Source organism: Octopus bimaculoides, chromosome 13 (assembly GCF_046866305.1).
Source record: "Octopus bimaculoides isolate indiv1 chromosome 13, ASM4686630v1, whole genome shotgun sequence".
NCBI classification, from domain to species: Eukaryota; Metazoa; Mollusca; class Cephalopoda; order Octopoda; family Octopodidae; genus Octopus; species Octopus bimaculoides.
The window spans coordinates 27,827,281-27,842,903 of NC_142940.1; the positions used below are offsets into that span (position 1 = coordinate 27,827,281).

The 15,623-nt window shown below is 35.4% G+C and overlaps 1 protein-coding gene across 1 annotated transcript in view; it reads left to right on the forward strand.

Moving 5' to 3' along the window:
* The first annotated feature begins 6,863 nt into the window (after window positions 1–6,863).
* LOC106879637 (uncharacterized) overlaps window positions 6,864–15,623 on the forward strand; it is a 209,198-nt gene continuing 200,438 nt past the window's right edge. The window contains exon 1 of the mRNA XM_089361587.1: window positions 6,864–7,210. Within this exon, the coding sequence (XP_089217713.1) occupies window positions 7,180–7,210 (31 nt within the window). The 5' untranslated portion in view covers window positions 6,864–7,179. The remainder of the gene's footprint in view (window positions 7,211–15,623) is intronic.

The window sequence follows — 15,623 nt, forward strand, 5'->3', positions numbered from 1 at the left end:
CCATAACTACTCAATATTTCCTCTTATCAGACTCCCATGCGCTCTTCTGGTTCTTTGGCTGTCAGAAGGACATACAGAAGAGAGATAACTCGATAATGGATAGAAAATTGTTGTCATGGAAACGATGTGGGTACCATGGATACGACGAGGTTGTCATGCAACTCAAGACATATTTATTCTATCGGTTACTTTTTGCCGAACAGCTTTGTTACAGGGACGTAAGCACATCGACATAGGTTGTCAAGTAGTAATGGGGAGCAAACACAGACACGAAGATACACACACACACACACACACACACACTTATATGTGTATATGTGTATATATAAATACATATATCTTTGTGTTTACGTGAAAAAGATAGAGAATATATATATATATATATATATATATATATATATATATATATACACACATGCATAAGGCTATTTGCCAACATAATGTGGCTGTCCTGCAAGGGACAAATGTTACTGTTGTTTAGCCCTAGGAAACATCGTTTCCAGTTGGCTATACGATACAATATCTGTGTCCTTATATTTTCGAACAGTGCCACTTAGCGAAGCAGCTACTCTGTGTTGATAAAGAGCAATAACCCAGAAACCAGTCCACAGATGTTATCTTGTGCTGGATGGGAATGCTGGACTCCCTGTTCGAAAATATAAGGACACAGATATTGTGTCATATAGCCAACTGGAAACGATGTTTCCTGAGGTTAAAAAACAGTAACATTTGTCCCTTCCAGGACAGCCACATTATGTTGGCAAATAGCCTTTACTTTAAAGAACTGTTACTGAATATCACTCTTTGAGAGATTTAGAAATAACAATAATAATAATAATAATAATAATAATAATAATAATAATAATAATAATAATAATAATAATAATAATAAGATGGATGTGCTACACCGGGCTCCCTATACAAAAACATATCTAATCCAATAACATCGATGGAATTAGGCAACAGAACCGGTGGAAGATTTGAAGGAAGCGGTCTTTTAACGAAGATAATTTTTGAAAAAATATTTTTATTCTTAAAAAATGAAATTTCACTGCAATACAAAGCACAGGTCCTCCTATGCACGATGTCTCAATGAAACACGTGCGATCACACACGCAAAACCAACACCGGAAAGTTTACAAACTATATAAAAAAGAAATGGAACAAAATAGTAAGTACATATATTGAATAATTACGCATACACTCGAACGTGTACACAATGATATATACGTTTTGATACCCATAGAACTACACATGCATCTTAATGTTTACACAACTACGTGAAAATCACAGGACACACTCACGCATACGAAAACACATATCACAAACGAAGCAAAACCCAAACTTTTTTTCTTCTTTATTTATTTTCATTTTGTGAACAAACACAGACAGTGAACCATTCTTAAGTTTAAAACGCCACACACACACATACACACACACACACACACACACACACAAATACACTATGCCCGGAGATAAATCTATCAACAAAAAAAATACAGATGAATACCGATCTGCTAGCCTTAAAAAACTACGCTACGAGCAATGTTTACATGCTGAGAACTCGGTGACGGTGTTGTCTCAAAAAACTGACCCTAAACAGACAAATCCGTCCCCTAATGTCAACGCCAAAGCTCGTCATGCCTCAATGATAACAAGGCAGATCACAAACCAGATTGGTCATCGACCGAATCACGAAGGGCCACTTACTCGAAAGAGATCTGCTAGCCTTAAGAAGCTACGTCACGAGAGCTCGGAGACGGTGTTGTCTCAAAAAATGTACCCTAAACAGACAGATCCGTCCCCTAGCGTCAACGTCGAAGCTTGTTATGCCTCACTGTTAATAAAACAAAATATAAACCGCAATGGTCATAGACCGGATTATAAAGGACCACTTACTCGGATAATGAACCAGATCCGAGACGAGAAATCTGCTACTGGTTCAAATCTTCCCGACACACAGGAGCTGGAAGTACCCCACCACCGGAATATTCCAACAGATGGCCATCCATGCTCATCATCAAATAACCAAAAGAAAAAGAATGAAAAATGGTCTAGGGAAGATAATAAAGAAGTTCTTACAGCCTTCTACCATGCCATATATTTCCCTACAGATAAATCTAATACTGTACAAACCTACTTAAACAGGAGACAGAAACACCCTGAAGTAAGACCCTACATAGACAGTAACAAACTCGCCAACGTCAGAAGAAACATTATGAAAAAAAAATTACTAACTGAAGTAGAGATTGACCAAATTAAGCAAGCAGTAAAGGATAAAAAGAATGAAACTGCAGCTAAAGAAGATAGTACAGAGGAAATAATTATAAACCAGCCCAAGGCTGATGAAAATACAGTAATGATTGAAAGAGTTAAGGTAACTGATAGGCAAAGTGAAATACTCTCTGAACCAACCATAAACACTAAGGCAGGTGAAAATCAAATACATGAAGGAAGTCATACAGAAATCGACGCAACAGAACTACATGATCTAAAAAATCAAATCATGATTGAATGGCTGAAAATTAAAGAAACTAGTATGAATGAACGCGACACTCTCCCCAAAATTCGCAATTCTAACCAAAACCTGAAAATAATTGATAAAATCCGCCTTGCACTTAAGGATATAATTTCAGCTAATGATGTTGATATTACAGATCTCAACCACCTGTACTATGCATCCGCAAGAATCTCAACGATTCTATGTGGTGAAAAGATTAGAAAAAGACAACACTCCCACTAAAAGCCTTCTTGGCAAGAACGCATTCAACACCAAATTAAGCTGATTAGATCTGACATAGAATGTTTGAAAAACCTTAAATTTGACAAGAGTATCAAACCTACAAAGACCCATAAACTAAAGAAAAAATATAATATGAAAACCATAGTTGACATTGATGCCACCATAGAAACCATCAAGCAAAAGGTATGTGCTAAAGCTGCCCGCATAGCAAGGTATGAAAAGCGTGTTAGATTCTTCCGAGATAATAACATGTTCAAAAATAACCCCAAAAATATCTACAGGAAGATAGGGAAAACACCAGTAACAATAAAGTCTGTCCCATCAAAAGAAGAAGTGCAAGAATTTTGGAATAAAATCTGGGCAGAAGATAAAACACACGATGAAAAGGCCCCTTGGATTGATAGAATATCTACAGACCTAGACTCCTTAGAGGAGCAAAAGTGGGAGGGGGTCAAGGTAGAAGATATAAGATCTGCTCTCAGGAGGTCAAGCAAATGGAAGTCTCCAGGAAAGGATAAAATTCCTAACTTCTGGTTGAATGCCTTCCCAGAAAGCCATGAACTGCTAACAACTTTACAACGATGTTTTGCAAAATCCTAGTTTGATGCCCTCTTGGCTAGTTAATGGTTTAACATTCCTGCTTCCAAAAAATGAGGAAACAAACGAACCAAAAAATTATCATCCCATAACCTGCTTAACAACAATGTATAAGACGCTAACATCTGTCCTAACCGAGTACACCTATAGTTTTTTAATAGAAAGTAGCATATTCCCTAATGAGCAAAAGGGATGTAAACGTGGATCTTATGGTTGTAAAGATCAGCTACTCATCAATAAGATGATCTTAGAAGATTGTCACAAGCGCCAGAAAAATTTGTCAATAGCCTGGATAGACTATAAAAAGGCCTTTGATAGCCTACCACATAGCTGGATTAGGAAATGTCTGGAAATGTATAAAATAGCTCCTACTCTGCGTAACTTTTTATCTGTAAGTATGAGATCATGGAGAACCACACTGATGTTGAACAATGACAATGAATCTCTAAATGCTGGAGATGTAAGAATTTCATGTGGCATTTTCCAGGGTGACTCACTATCACCACTCCTCTTCTGTCTAGCCCTAATACCGCTCTCAAAATTGCTCAATGATGCACAGTATGGTTATAAAATATTTGATAAAAATATAAATCATCTCATTTACATGGATGATTTAAAGCTCTTTGCAAAAAATGACCAACAACTCAAAGGCCTACTAGCGATTGTTAAACAATTCAGTGATGACATCAGGATGCAATTTGGCCTTGATAAATGTGCAAAAGCTACCTTTATCAAAGGAAAAATGACAAATACATCTAATGTGAACCTTGACCAGCAAAATGTCATAAAAGAGTTAGAACCAGCGGAGAGCTACAAATACCTAGGGGTAATTGAAGGGGACAATATCAAGCACTCAGTGATGAGGGAAAGGATCAGAAAAGAATGTTATCGCAGGGTGAGAGCAATACTGAAGACAGAGCTGAACGCGAGAAACAGGATCGAAGCGATCAATGCTCTGGCCATACCAGTCGTGACTTACAGTTTCAACATCGTTAACTGGTCAATTACTGAAATATGTAATGTTGACAGAAAAATACGAAAACTGTTGACAATGCATAGAATGCACCACCCTAAGGCAGATATAGAACGTCTTTATCTGCCAAGAAAAGAAGGAGGCCGAGGACTTTTACAACTGGCATTATCAATGAAGGTAGCCACAATTGGCCTAGACACCTATCTGAAAAACGCTGAGGACTGGATGCTAAAACTTGTCTTAAAACATGAAAGCAAGAAAGCATCTTACTCAGTAACAAAACAGGCAAAGGAATATCTAAGTGAATTCCAATTGCAACAAATTCAAGAATTAGACGAACTAGAAACACCTGCAGAAAAAGCTAAGCGCTTGAAAACCCGTGCTAAAATTGCTGCCTTAGCTATTATGACTGAAAAATGGCATGGAAAACCTCTCAATGGCAAATACCCAAAGAGAGCGAATAATGCAGATATTGACAAAGCCCTTACTCACCAATGGTTAATGGCCTCTGACTTGAAATCAGAAACAGAGGGGTTTATCATAGCAGCCCAAGATCAATGCCTACCTACAAAGAACTACCAGGCCAACATATTAAAGAACGGCAGCTCCCCATTATGTCGTATATGCCAACAACAAAATGAGACCATCGATCATGTTGTCTCCATGTGCAGTCTGCTTGCGCCTACAGAATATCTCAACAGGCATGATAGAGCTGCACAATATATTCACTAGGTAATATGCAAAAACCTGGACTTGCCCCATGATAAAAACTGGTGGGAACACAAACCACCCCCAGTACTTGAAAATGATCACATTGCACTCCTCTGGAACTTCACCATTCAAACTGACAGAAAGATAGACGCAAATAGGCCAGACATCATACTGAAAGACTTCAGACAAAAATCATGCCTCCTCATTGATATGACTGTCCCAATCGATATAAACCTATCTGTCAAGACCTACCAAAAACTGAGCAAATATAAAGACCTTGAAATAGAAATTAGCAAAATGTGGAATCTGAAGACGAAAACAATACCTATTGTCATAGGTGCCCTGATTACTACCTAGATCAGATTCCAGGAAACCCCAAAATGGCTGAAGTTCAAAAGATAGTGCTCATGGAAACTGCCCATATCCTACGTAAAATACTGTCTATGTGATCTCAAATTTTAAAGCAAACGCATAATTTTCTTATGGTTTCTTAAACATTCACTTGAACAAAACTGTACAAATCCAAATATATGGTACCCTAGGCATAACACCTACATGAACTTCTAACTTGTTGTCTCTTGAGGTCTCTGGGTGAGACTTGGATCCAACTTGTACAAATGCAAAACAAAAGTCAAACATAAAATAATAATAATAATAATAATATATATATATATATATATATATATATATATATATATATATATATATATATATATATATATAAGCAGAAAATGGAGAAAACATTTGATCAACAGACAAACAAATTGACCAACATCGGTTGATTATTTTTTAATACAAAACATGACATAACATTACATTATGTTATGAAATTTTATGTCATGTTTTGTTTTAAAAACTAATCAATCGATGTTGGTCAATTTGTTTGTTGATCAAGAGTTTTCTTCATTTTCTACTTATTTAAATTTGATTCCTGATGAACTTTTGTTTTTTCTGTTGTTACCTGTACCCTATGAGCATAGTACGCTTGCATACCCATACCCAGGATAGCATAGGAAAATGATACGGATAGCAAGAACGGATACTATTATCCCTTAGACGGTTATTCCAACCGCTAACCCTGCTTACCTGTATGTATATATATATATATATATATATATATATATATATATATATATATATATATACATATATATACATACACGTACACACACGCGCGCACACACACACACGCGCGCACGCACGCACACACACACACACACACACACACACACACACACACCTATACACGCGCTTATTTATTTAGGGAGGATTTAGATGAGTAATGATCTGTTGGAAAATGTATTATAGCAACAGTACCTTGCACTATGCTTATTAATTAGTATATTGAGTGCAAAGTAAATTTGACCAGTTTTTAGAAAACTGGAATTCTGAGCAAATATTACGCTTTTCCCACGCTAAGAAATTTTTGAAGTATTATCTTTGATATAGCTGACCAATAAATCTATAGAAAACTTTATGTGCAATAGGTGGATCTTTTTTGCCGTGTTTTGTTTTCGGATTGTTTACTTTTAGAAGCCATCATTTATACAAGATAAATAGCAGTTTTAGGGAATGGCCAAGTGTAGAATTATCCATTTGTACATATTTATTCTCTGGTAGTGTTGATGATGCTGATGACGATATTGTTGTACAGAGAAACTTCGAACGAAGACATACGACCATTCATCACAAATAAATTGGTTAATATGTATGAATCAAATACGTAAATGTGTTTACATGCACTCTAATAACCGTGTTAGAGTAGGTCTTTCATTATGACTGATAGGCTAGCCTAGTAACAGCACACGTTCTTTTTTAATTTGGCTATTGTAGGCAACCATTTTAAAAGACATCTATTCATTCCAGTTAGTTCCAACAAGGGTTGTTTTAACAGTATTTTATTTTTTGCTTATTTTTTGTTTCCCATGATGTCAGCTTAGGCCTATCTGACTCAACTACTACCGCCATCAGCAGCTATGTTTAAATTCCTAAGCTGGGGGTTTGGGGTTGACAACTAATAGAATCCAATAATTTATCTACAGCAAAAGGGATACGCTGATCAGAATCAGTTCTAAAGTCACGTTCAGCAGTAAACGGCCTTATCGTCTATCATTCTGTCTTAGCCTTTCTTTATAGCGACAAGAAAAGCAACAAAATGTTTCTTGAAGGAATGTTTGTATTAACAGGTGAGAATAACCCACTTTGTTTTTTGTTTTTTTAAATATTTTGATATATTTTTAGTTTAAACAGTCCAGTTTATATTTCGAAGAGAGTCTTTTACAGTGCCTAATTTAAAAAGAAACTTCAAACAAAGAAAAAGAAAAAAAACACGCATAAATTTATCTGTGTAAAAGAAATAATATGCAGTGAATAGGATTAAATAAAGCTATGCTGGGAGTTCGTTTTAGCCATCACGGCTTCTCTTTGTTGGAAATCATCTTATAATTTTTAAACGTTACTTTTATCTATCAAATCCCTTCAGCAAAACAAAATTGTTCTCATTCATTTTTTTCTTTATATATAAAAAAAACTACTTTTTATAAAATAAACACTGTTTCATTATGTTAATTTTCATTTTCACTTATTCAGTTAGCGAAATACCTTTTTACAACCTACATTATAAAAAATTTATTTCCAATATATTTGTCATTTTGATTTTTATAAAATGTATATTATGTTCGTTTGAATGTATTGGAAGTAAAGTAAGCAGAAATGTTTTTAAAATGCTATACATTTGCTAAAAGTGTATCAAACACATATCAAGATGCCTGCTTCCAATACTGTTTGTTGTTTCGAATTTCTCACGGACCATACCTTGCATTCTGTATAAAACGAAGAACACTTAAGATAGGTCAATTCTTGATATACTAATCCAAGAAAGAAACGCAGTACGCCAGTTAAACGATGAAATGCATATGCTTTCACTCGGTGAACGTACATCTTGCACAATAGATCTGTGAATCCCAAATCGTCATTCGACGATTACCTACGTGCCACAAGTCTGCATAACTAAGGATTTCCTGGAGCTGTACGAAACAAATGGATACAGTGTTTCCTGCTTAAAAATAGCCATCAGCATTCCAGTTAGGTTGTAGCACAATAATTGTTTAATGGGCATAAACAGCCTAAACCATTGGAAGCATGACTATTTTGTGGCGGAATCCTCATTAAAACTTCCAGACTCGCAGAATACACCCCTATATTGTACTGCCAAAAACAAATTTGAGGAAGAAAATTTATTCTTATAAAAAACATTATAATTTTGAAATTGGTAAAAGAAAAAGACCTCCTTATTTCGGGGAATTCCACAAGTTTTTCAGGGAGACTTGTGGTCCACAGAATACACATTGGGAAATACTGGCCGAAACAAAAACTCCGGAAGCTTATTAAGTATTATACAATAAAATTTTTAAATATCAAAAAATATACATAAAATTCATTTGGTAAAAACTAAAAGAACGAGAGGTGACAAACTACAGGAACACTAAATCTACTGGAGATTGTTCCTTTATTCTGAACATTCGTGGACTCCGGTCCAACCTGCACCACACTGATCACCTGTCGCTTCAAAGACTTTCTGAGGGGCGATGTTTATAAATTTATTCTTCCAGTCAGCCTGTGTATGAGCAAAAGGAATTTTCATTTACTTAGGCTCAGAAATCTCCCTTCTCTGTATTTCTAAATTCATCTGATGTCTTTGAACTCTCTAACCGCCTACAATTGTTCCACTATGTTTCGTACGGCATGAAAAATATGTTTTCATTCACTTCATTCCTATCTAAAGTAGTCATTTTCTGAGACGTCAATATTCTCAACTCTTCTTAGTTTCTGCACTCTTATATCGATACTGCTAGAGCGGAAGCTGAATCGTTTGCAATACTGAACTCTCTGCAACAATTAATATTTCTGACTTCTAAAGAACCATGCCATCTTTATCCTTTCTAACGTCATCTTTATTAAACAAACACCATCCCTCTACGTATCGGCTCATCCGACCATTGCCCAATCTGTTACCACTACACATCCACATACTCTTGAAAAGAACTGAGCAAGCCGGCTGAAATCATCCTCTTAAGCAAAACACTTCACTTTTCTTATAGTTACAAGTCCTCTTATAGTTACAAGTCCTCTTATAGTTACAAGTCCTTTTATAGTTACAAGTCCTTCTAGTTACAAGTCCTCCAAGCATTTCACATGTAGTAGCGTTGCAGTAATACAAGCACAAAACACAGTATGTAACGCCTGGGAAAAACATTAATCTCTACAAAATGGTGGATATTAAGCACTACTGCAACTCCAATGCAATCACGATCGGAAAAGCAAGACATGCCTTACTGAATCGCACAGACTGCAACTTTACCTGCTTCCAGCCGTACACTCGATTCTTCTGTGCACTAGTAAAAAGGACCTTTTACGAAATTTGCAAAATCCTCCGACTTACTACTCTTCAACCACTACTAGCTGTTCTACTACCAGAAAGCTGTCATATCTGCTACCTGCTTGGATTTCAATCTCTCCTTGCACACAATCAGCTAGACTCTTAAAATTTTCCTTCTCCACTCTGTTGGTGCCAACAACCCCGGTTGCCTAAAACAGTCACGCTAAATGGCTCTTGACTTACTCTCAAACAGTGCACTTTTTAGCTCTCTCTCTCTCCTTCTCTCTCTTCTCTTTCGACCCTTGAAAATATGTATCATTAAAACATGGTTGTAATTTCAGTACTGGTTTCAACCAACCAAATTAAATTAGTACACTGCTTTATGTTACTGAGTTTTATTCCGTGTGAGTTTAATTGTTCCAAGCGTTAAGTGCAGAGGGGTGAACAGAGGAATGACTTAGGACAGCTTAGAGAGGATATTCAGATAACTTGTTCATAAAAAAGTGTAGACTGTTATAGTTGAAAAGGCGATTGCTAGTTGTATTGTGTCGTACAAAAATGTGGATTTATTTAAAGCTTTATAGCGGGAATCAGCAAATGACTAGGGATGAAGTATTTCCTGTCCTTGACGCAATTTTGTCAAACTTATGTCGTTCGGCAAATCCGTTTGTAATTCGTCTGTGATGTAAATACCGTCTGGTCTTAACCCGTGCATCTTGAATACACGTAGAGTTCATTTTTTTTCTCTCACGTGAATTTTTCGCTTTTTGCGATAGTTTTCCATTATTCTTCAGTACCTCCTCTCCTTCTTCATTGACGTAAGGCAATATGGTAAATACCTACTTTCATTCGATCTTTTACCGAGGAGACGTGATTTTTTTCAGCCATGTTCGGATACGGGATGAGTGGTGTTCTGAAATATAAATTTCTGGGTTCTGCCGTTGTTACCGGCTACGCTCCCTTGTTGTCAAACTCCTCAAATCAAAAAGTTCTCAGATGGTTCTTTCTGCCACTTACCGTTTGTCAAATTTTGAGAATTTTAAAAAATGCCATTTCGGAATCGTATACGCCAGAAGTACCTTATTTTCCCACCAAGATAAATGAGGGACACACTTAAACATTACAAATTGGAACAATCCAAATAAGATGATTTTTCATCAAGTACAGACAGGTAAATCCAACGCTTCTATGGAGTGAAGGATTTGAATTCAGAATTCCCATATGTACATACATACATACATACATACATATATATATATATATATATATATATATATATATATATATATATATATATATATATATATATATATACATATATATCAACTTTAAATAGAGCTCAAAACTGATCCATTGAAAATACTTTATTATAATAATAATAATAATAATGAAAATGACCTATGCACATTTCGATGCAATATCCAGAATGATTAATACATATTATAAAATATTATAAAATATGGGATACTCCATCTCCTCGGGGTCCCATTATTATTATTATTATTAGTATTATTATTATTAGTAGTAGTAGTAGTAGTAGTAATAGTAATATGCAGCCGATAAAAACAGAAAACATTGAAATCCAATTTTCATAGTTGACCCATGAAAATATACAAAACAGGATGAAAAGGTATGAGATGATATACAACCGTTCATCCTAAAGGTGTAGGCAACGAGCAGATGGTAAATTAATTCAAACATAATGTTCAGTTGTTAACCAATTGAGGACGCTATAGAATTATAAAAAAACGTTAGAGTTATAAACATCAAAATAAATATAGTATTCATACCGTAGAAAAACTAAGATATAACTAATATATATATATATATATATATATATATATATATATATATATATATATATATATATATATATATATATATTTTCCCTCCGGTTTTTTGTTCTATGTGTGCCATAAATATCGCCATCCACTTTAGAGAAAATTTGTAGTTTGGAATCAGTAGTTCTTTGACTGCTATTTCTAAATTTTCAGTATGTTGGAGAAGCAACTCAATTGCTAATCCCTGTATATTTATAATGATAAATAGTCTTACCGATAAAGGTTTTTTTCATACTGAACTACTTGGCAGAATTGTTAATTATTAATTCTATTATTAATTGACGATTCTCTGCCCTTATTCTTGTATATATATATATATATATATATATATATATATATATATATATATATATATATATATATATATAATAGTAATGGTATGACAGCAAAGGAATGAATGAGACCTCGATACTATGTAAATAGAGGAATTTATCTGTAATATAATATGTGACAATTATTCGGTTGCCATAAAAAGACTCCGAGTTTCGGATGTCAGGGCGGAAATCTGCTCTGGCATCTCGTCAGTTATCAAGGCAATAAAAAAAAACCCAAAAATTTTTTTGGGGGGGGGGATTGCCTTGATAACTGACGAGATGCCGGAGCAGATCTCCACCCTGACATCCGAAACTCGGTGTCTTATTATGGCAACCGAATAATTGTCACATATTGTATTACAGATATATATATATATATATATATGTATACCGTAAATCCTCGAGTATAGTCCGCCTTTGAGTATAATACGCAGGAGATTTTTAGAGGGCTGTACTTCTGAAAAACCTAAACCTTGTGTATAATACGCACCCCTTCTCTAACTTGAGTCAAAGAGGTATATATAACGTCCTTTATTATTATTATATGTATAACATAATGCAAACGTGTAGCTTTTTTGTGCACTTTGTTAGCAGAAAATAAAGAAATAACAGTAATAACGTCAGTTAAAAATAAATAATAAGTAAATTGCCTTTCACATATTTATCACTATCAGTTACAAAAGCAAAAGCAAAAACATTTATTCAAATCCTTCAAATTCAACGTCACTTTCAATATCAAATAACTGTTCCATTTGTTCCTCTGTAAACATGTCAGCATCATTGTAGTGTAAATCTCGTCATCGTCAGATTCATAGTCATCACCAGAAAATTCACTTTCATTTATTTCATCTTTCCATACAACGTCATCCTGAGTACCATCCAACGCAGACGATATACAACACTTTTATTTTAATAAATGTTGCATACTGCAAGTTATGGATGATTCTTTTATGACTTCATTGCTTTCAGGCTTAGCTTAAGGCATTTTCGCGCCCGACATCACTATATATATATATATATATATATATATATATATTTATATATATATATATATATATATATATATATATATATATATATATATATATATATTTTTATATATATATATATATATATATATATATATATAAAGTGTAGTATATTGCCACTTAAGTGTGGCTGACCCCTAGGGGTGGATGTTACTGTTGCTTTTAGCCCCAGGAGGACATCTCCTCCAGCTGGCTTATCGACACACGACTGTGTCCTGTTTGCCAAGGGTAGTTATCCCTCTCACCAACATCTGCAGCACGAACGGATCCGGATTTCAGGGTTATTTCCCTTCGTCGGCGTCCGATAGCCGCTGACCTTGGTGAGAGAGACAAAAACCTGGCAATCTTATATCTTCTTTTCAAGTGAAATTCTTCACTGATATCGAAAAGGTGAAAACAAGCAATGTTAATTCTCTAAATGAAGTATTAACTGAAATCCGGATCCGTTCGTGCTGCAGATGTTGGTGAGAGGGATAACTACCCTTGGCAAACAGGACACAGTCGTGTGTCGATAAGCCAGCTGGAGGAGATGTCCTCCTGGGGCTAAAAGCAACAGTAACATCCACCCCTAGGGGTCAGCCACACTTAAGTGGCAATATACTACACTTTATCGTGCAGTTACTGTTAATACTTCATTTAGAGAATTAACATTGCTTATATATATATATATATATATATATATATATATATATATATATATATATATATAGAGAGAGAGAGAGAGAGAGAGAGAGAGAGAGAGAGAGAGAGAGAGAGAGAGAGAGAGAAAGAGAGAGATACTGTAACAAATGGGTCTGAACTGCTAGAATCTCTCACCACCACCATATAGCTTGAAGTGAAATCGAAATGTAAATCTGTGAACTTGTGAAGCATCTTATGTCACCCGAGGAAGCTTTTTTGCACTGTGCGTTGCATTCGGTCTTATTACATCGTTCCACGCCTACCAGGCAGCAGTGCAGTATGAAGCCGAAACGATTGTACTAATAAATGCTTCTAGTTACACTCCGTCTTCTGTATTAATAGACTTGCACACACACACACACACACACACACACACACACACACACACACACGCACGCACATAAACATACACATATTCATGTAAGGATAGTCTATTCCACAGAAATTTCAACACATAAAGGTAAGAATTACATCTCTCTATCAAAGACATAAATTTCTCTGTTACACTCGTTATATAGCTAACTTTCTTGACACCAACAATCTTCTATTTTCAAACCTCATAAAAAAGGTTGGGGTGAATGAAAAATTCCAATATACACATAGCCTCTTCAACCATCTGCAAAGCATCGTTATAAACATTATGAAGAGGACCTCACTGATACTTTCTTCTTCATCATATAATGAATTGACGTGCAGGGAATAACTTGTCTGTACAACAAAACACCAGCGGTCTCAGAAAAAAGTTCCAATACATAAATATTAATATATCCATAATAAGCAAGAAGCATACAAACAAGAAAAGAAAATTTAACTGATTTTATACCCACTTTACATGTTTGAAGCATGACAACTGTTTCAAAAATAAAAGCTAACCTGTTCTTCTAAATAAACATTGATACAGTAAGTAACCTCCCTACTATCAACTAACATCTAGCTGTCCAGAGCCCTTTTGAGCCGCCTGAACTTTTGGTACCAGGACACTTTGCAGGATTATGAACTACCATTGGTCGGATTTCGTATTCAACCAACGACTCTACTCAGACTATAATATCCACAATGAGAATATTTGACTCCATTTCACAAGAGTCACCTATATATAGTAATGAAGTTCCTTGTAAACATACCCTGTTTCGGGTTTAGATACGAGGGGTACCCCCCAAAAACCCAAGAATTTTGAAATATCTTATTCACTTAGTTTTAAATGCTTACACTTTTATCGCCTTTAAAGTATTCTCCATTTGAAGCAATGCATCGATCCAAACACGTTTTTCATTGTTAGAAGCAGTCCTCGAACTGGTGCAAAGTGATGCCTTTTAACGACTCTGTCGTTTTTTTCTTCACCTCTTCCACATCTACAAAATGAAGATGTTGATGCCAATTTGCTTCGCACGAGAAATGTTATTGAGGATGCAGTGAATCATAAAGAAAGCCAACTGAATGACGCGCAAAGAAAAATTTATGATGTTATTGTGACCGGTATTGAGAAACAATATAATCACTAGAACAACAACAAACCTTATCCGTGATATCATTTTGATGACTGTGCACAAATTTTGGAATTTGCTTCTGGTGTTGGTGGCATGGCAAAAGTTTTTTGATATATTCAGTACATGTACCCAAATGATAATAGCCCGAGTGTAGTGATATCAGCACCAACAGGAATGGCCGCTTTCCAACTAAACGGAACGACTGTTCTTCGATTGCTAAAACTCAAAGTGCAGCACGGCAAAACTCAAAAAGATTACTTCCATTGAGGTTCTCTTTGATAGTTTAAACAAAGTCTTTTCCATCAAAACTGGTGATAACTTGCGACCGGGAAAATTACAGTAAGGTTCATGTGATAAGATAAGTTCATATACGATATGGAGAAAAGCAATCTAGGGTTTAAGGATTTAGTCTTGATAAGAGAGTAAAAGAAGAGTTAGTCCAGACGACGATAGCCTAAGAACGATTCTTCATGAAGTAGAAGATTAGTTTAGTACTTTAAAGAGGAGTCTCAGGTGGTAAATTTTAGACATCTTCAACAAATCCTTGACGGTACCGCTGTTAGTTGGGTATTTTCTAGGATTGTGCAGAGCTCCAAAACCACCCTAAAAGCATTCGTTAAGTTCTTGCGTATATTGCCGATTTCTGAGCTTGTATTAAACAGCTACAATTAAACCTTGGGAGAGGCATTATGCCGGTAATAAACACACGCTAGTTTCATGTGTAGTATGAATCAATTGAACTTGTCATGAAAGTCGACTGACCGCCTTCATTTAGTAAGGAAGACTGGCTATTTTTTTTCTTTGTGTGTGTGTGTGTCTAATGTTTATGGAAAAGGAAAATACTTAATGCTGAAAGGCATGGGAACTGCA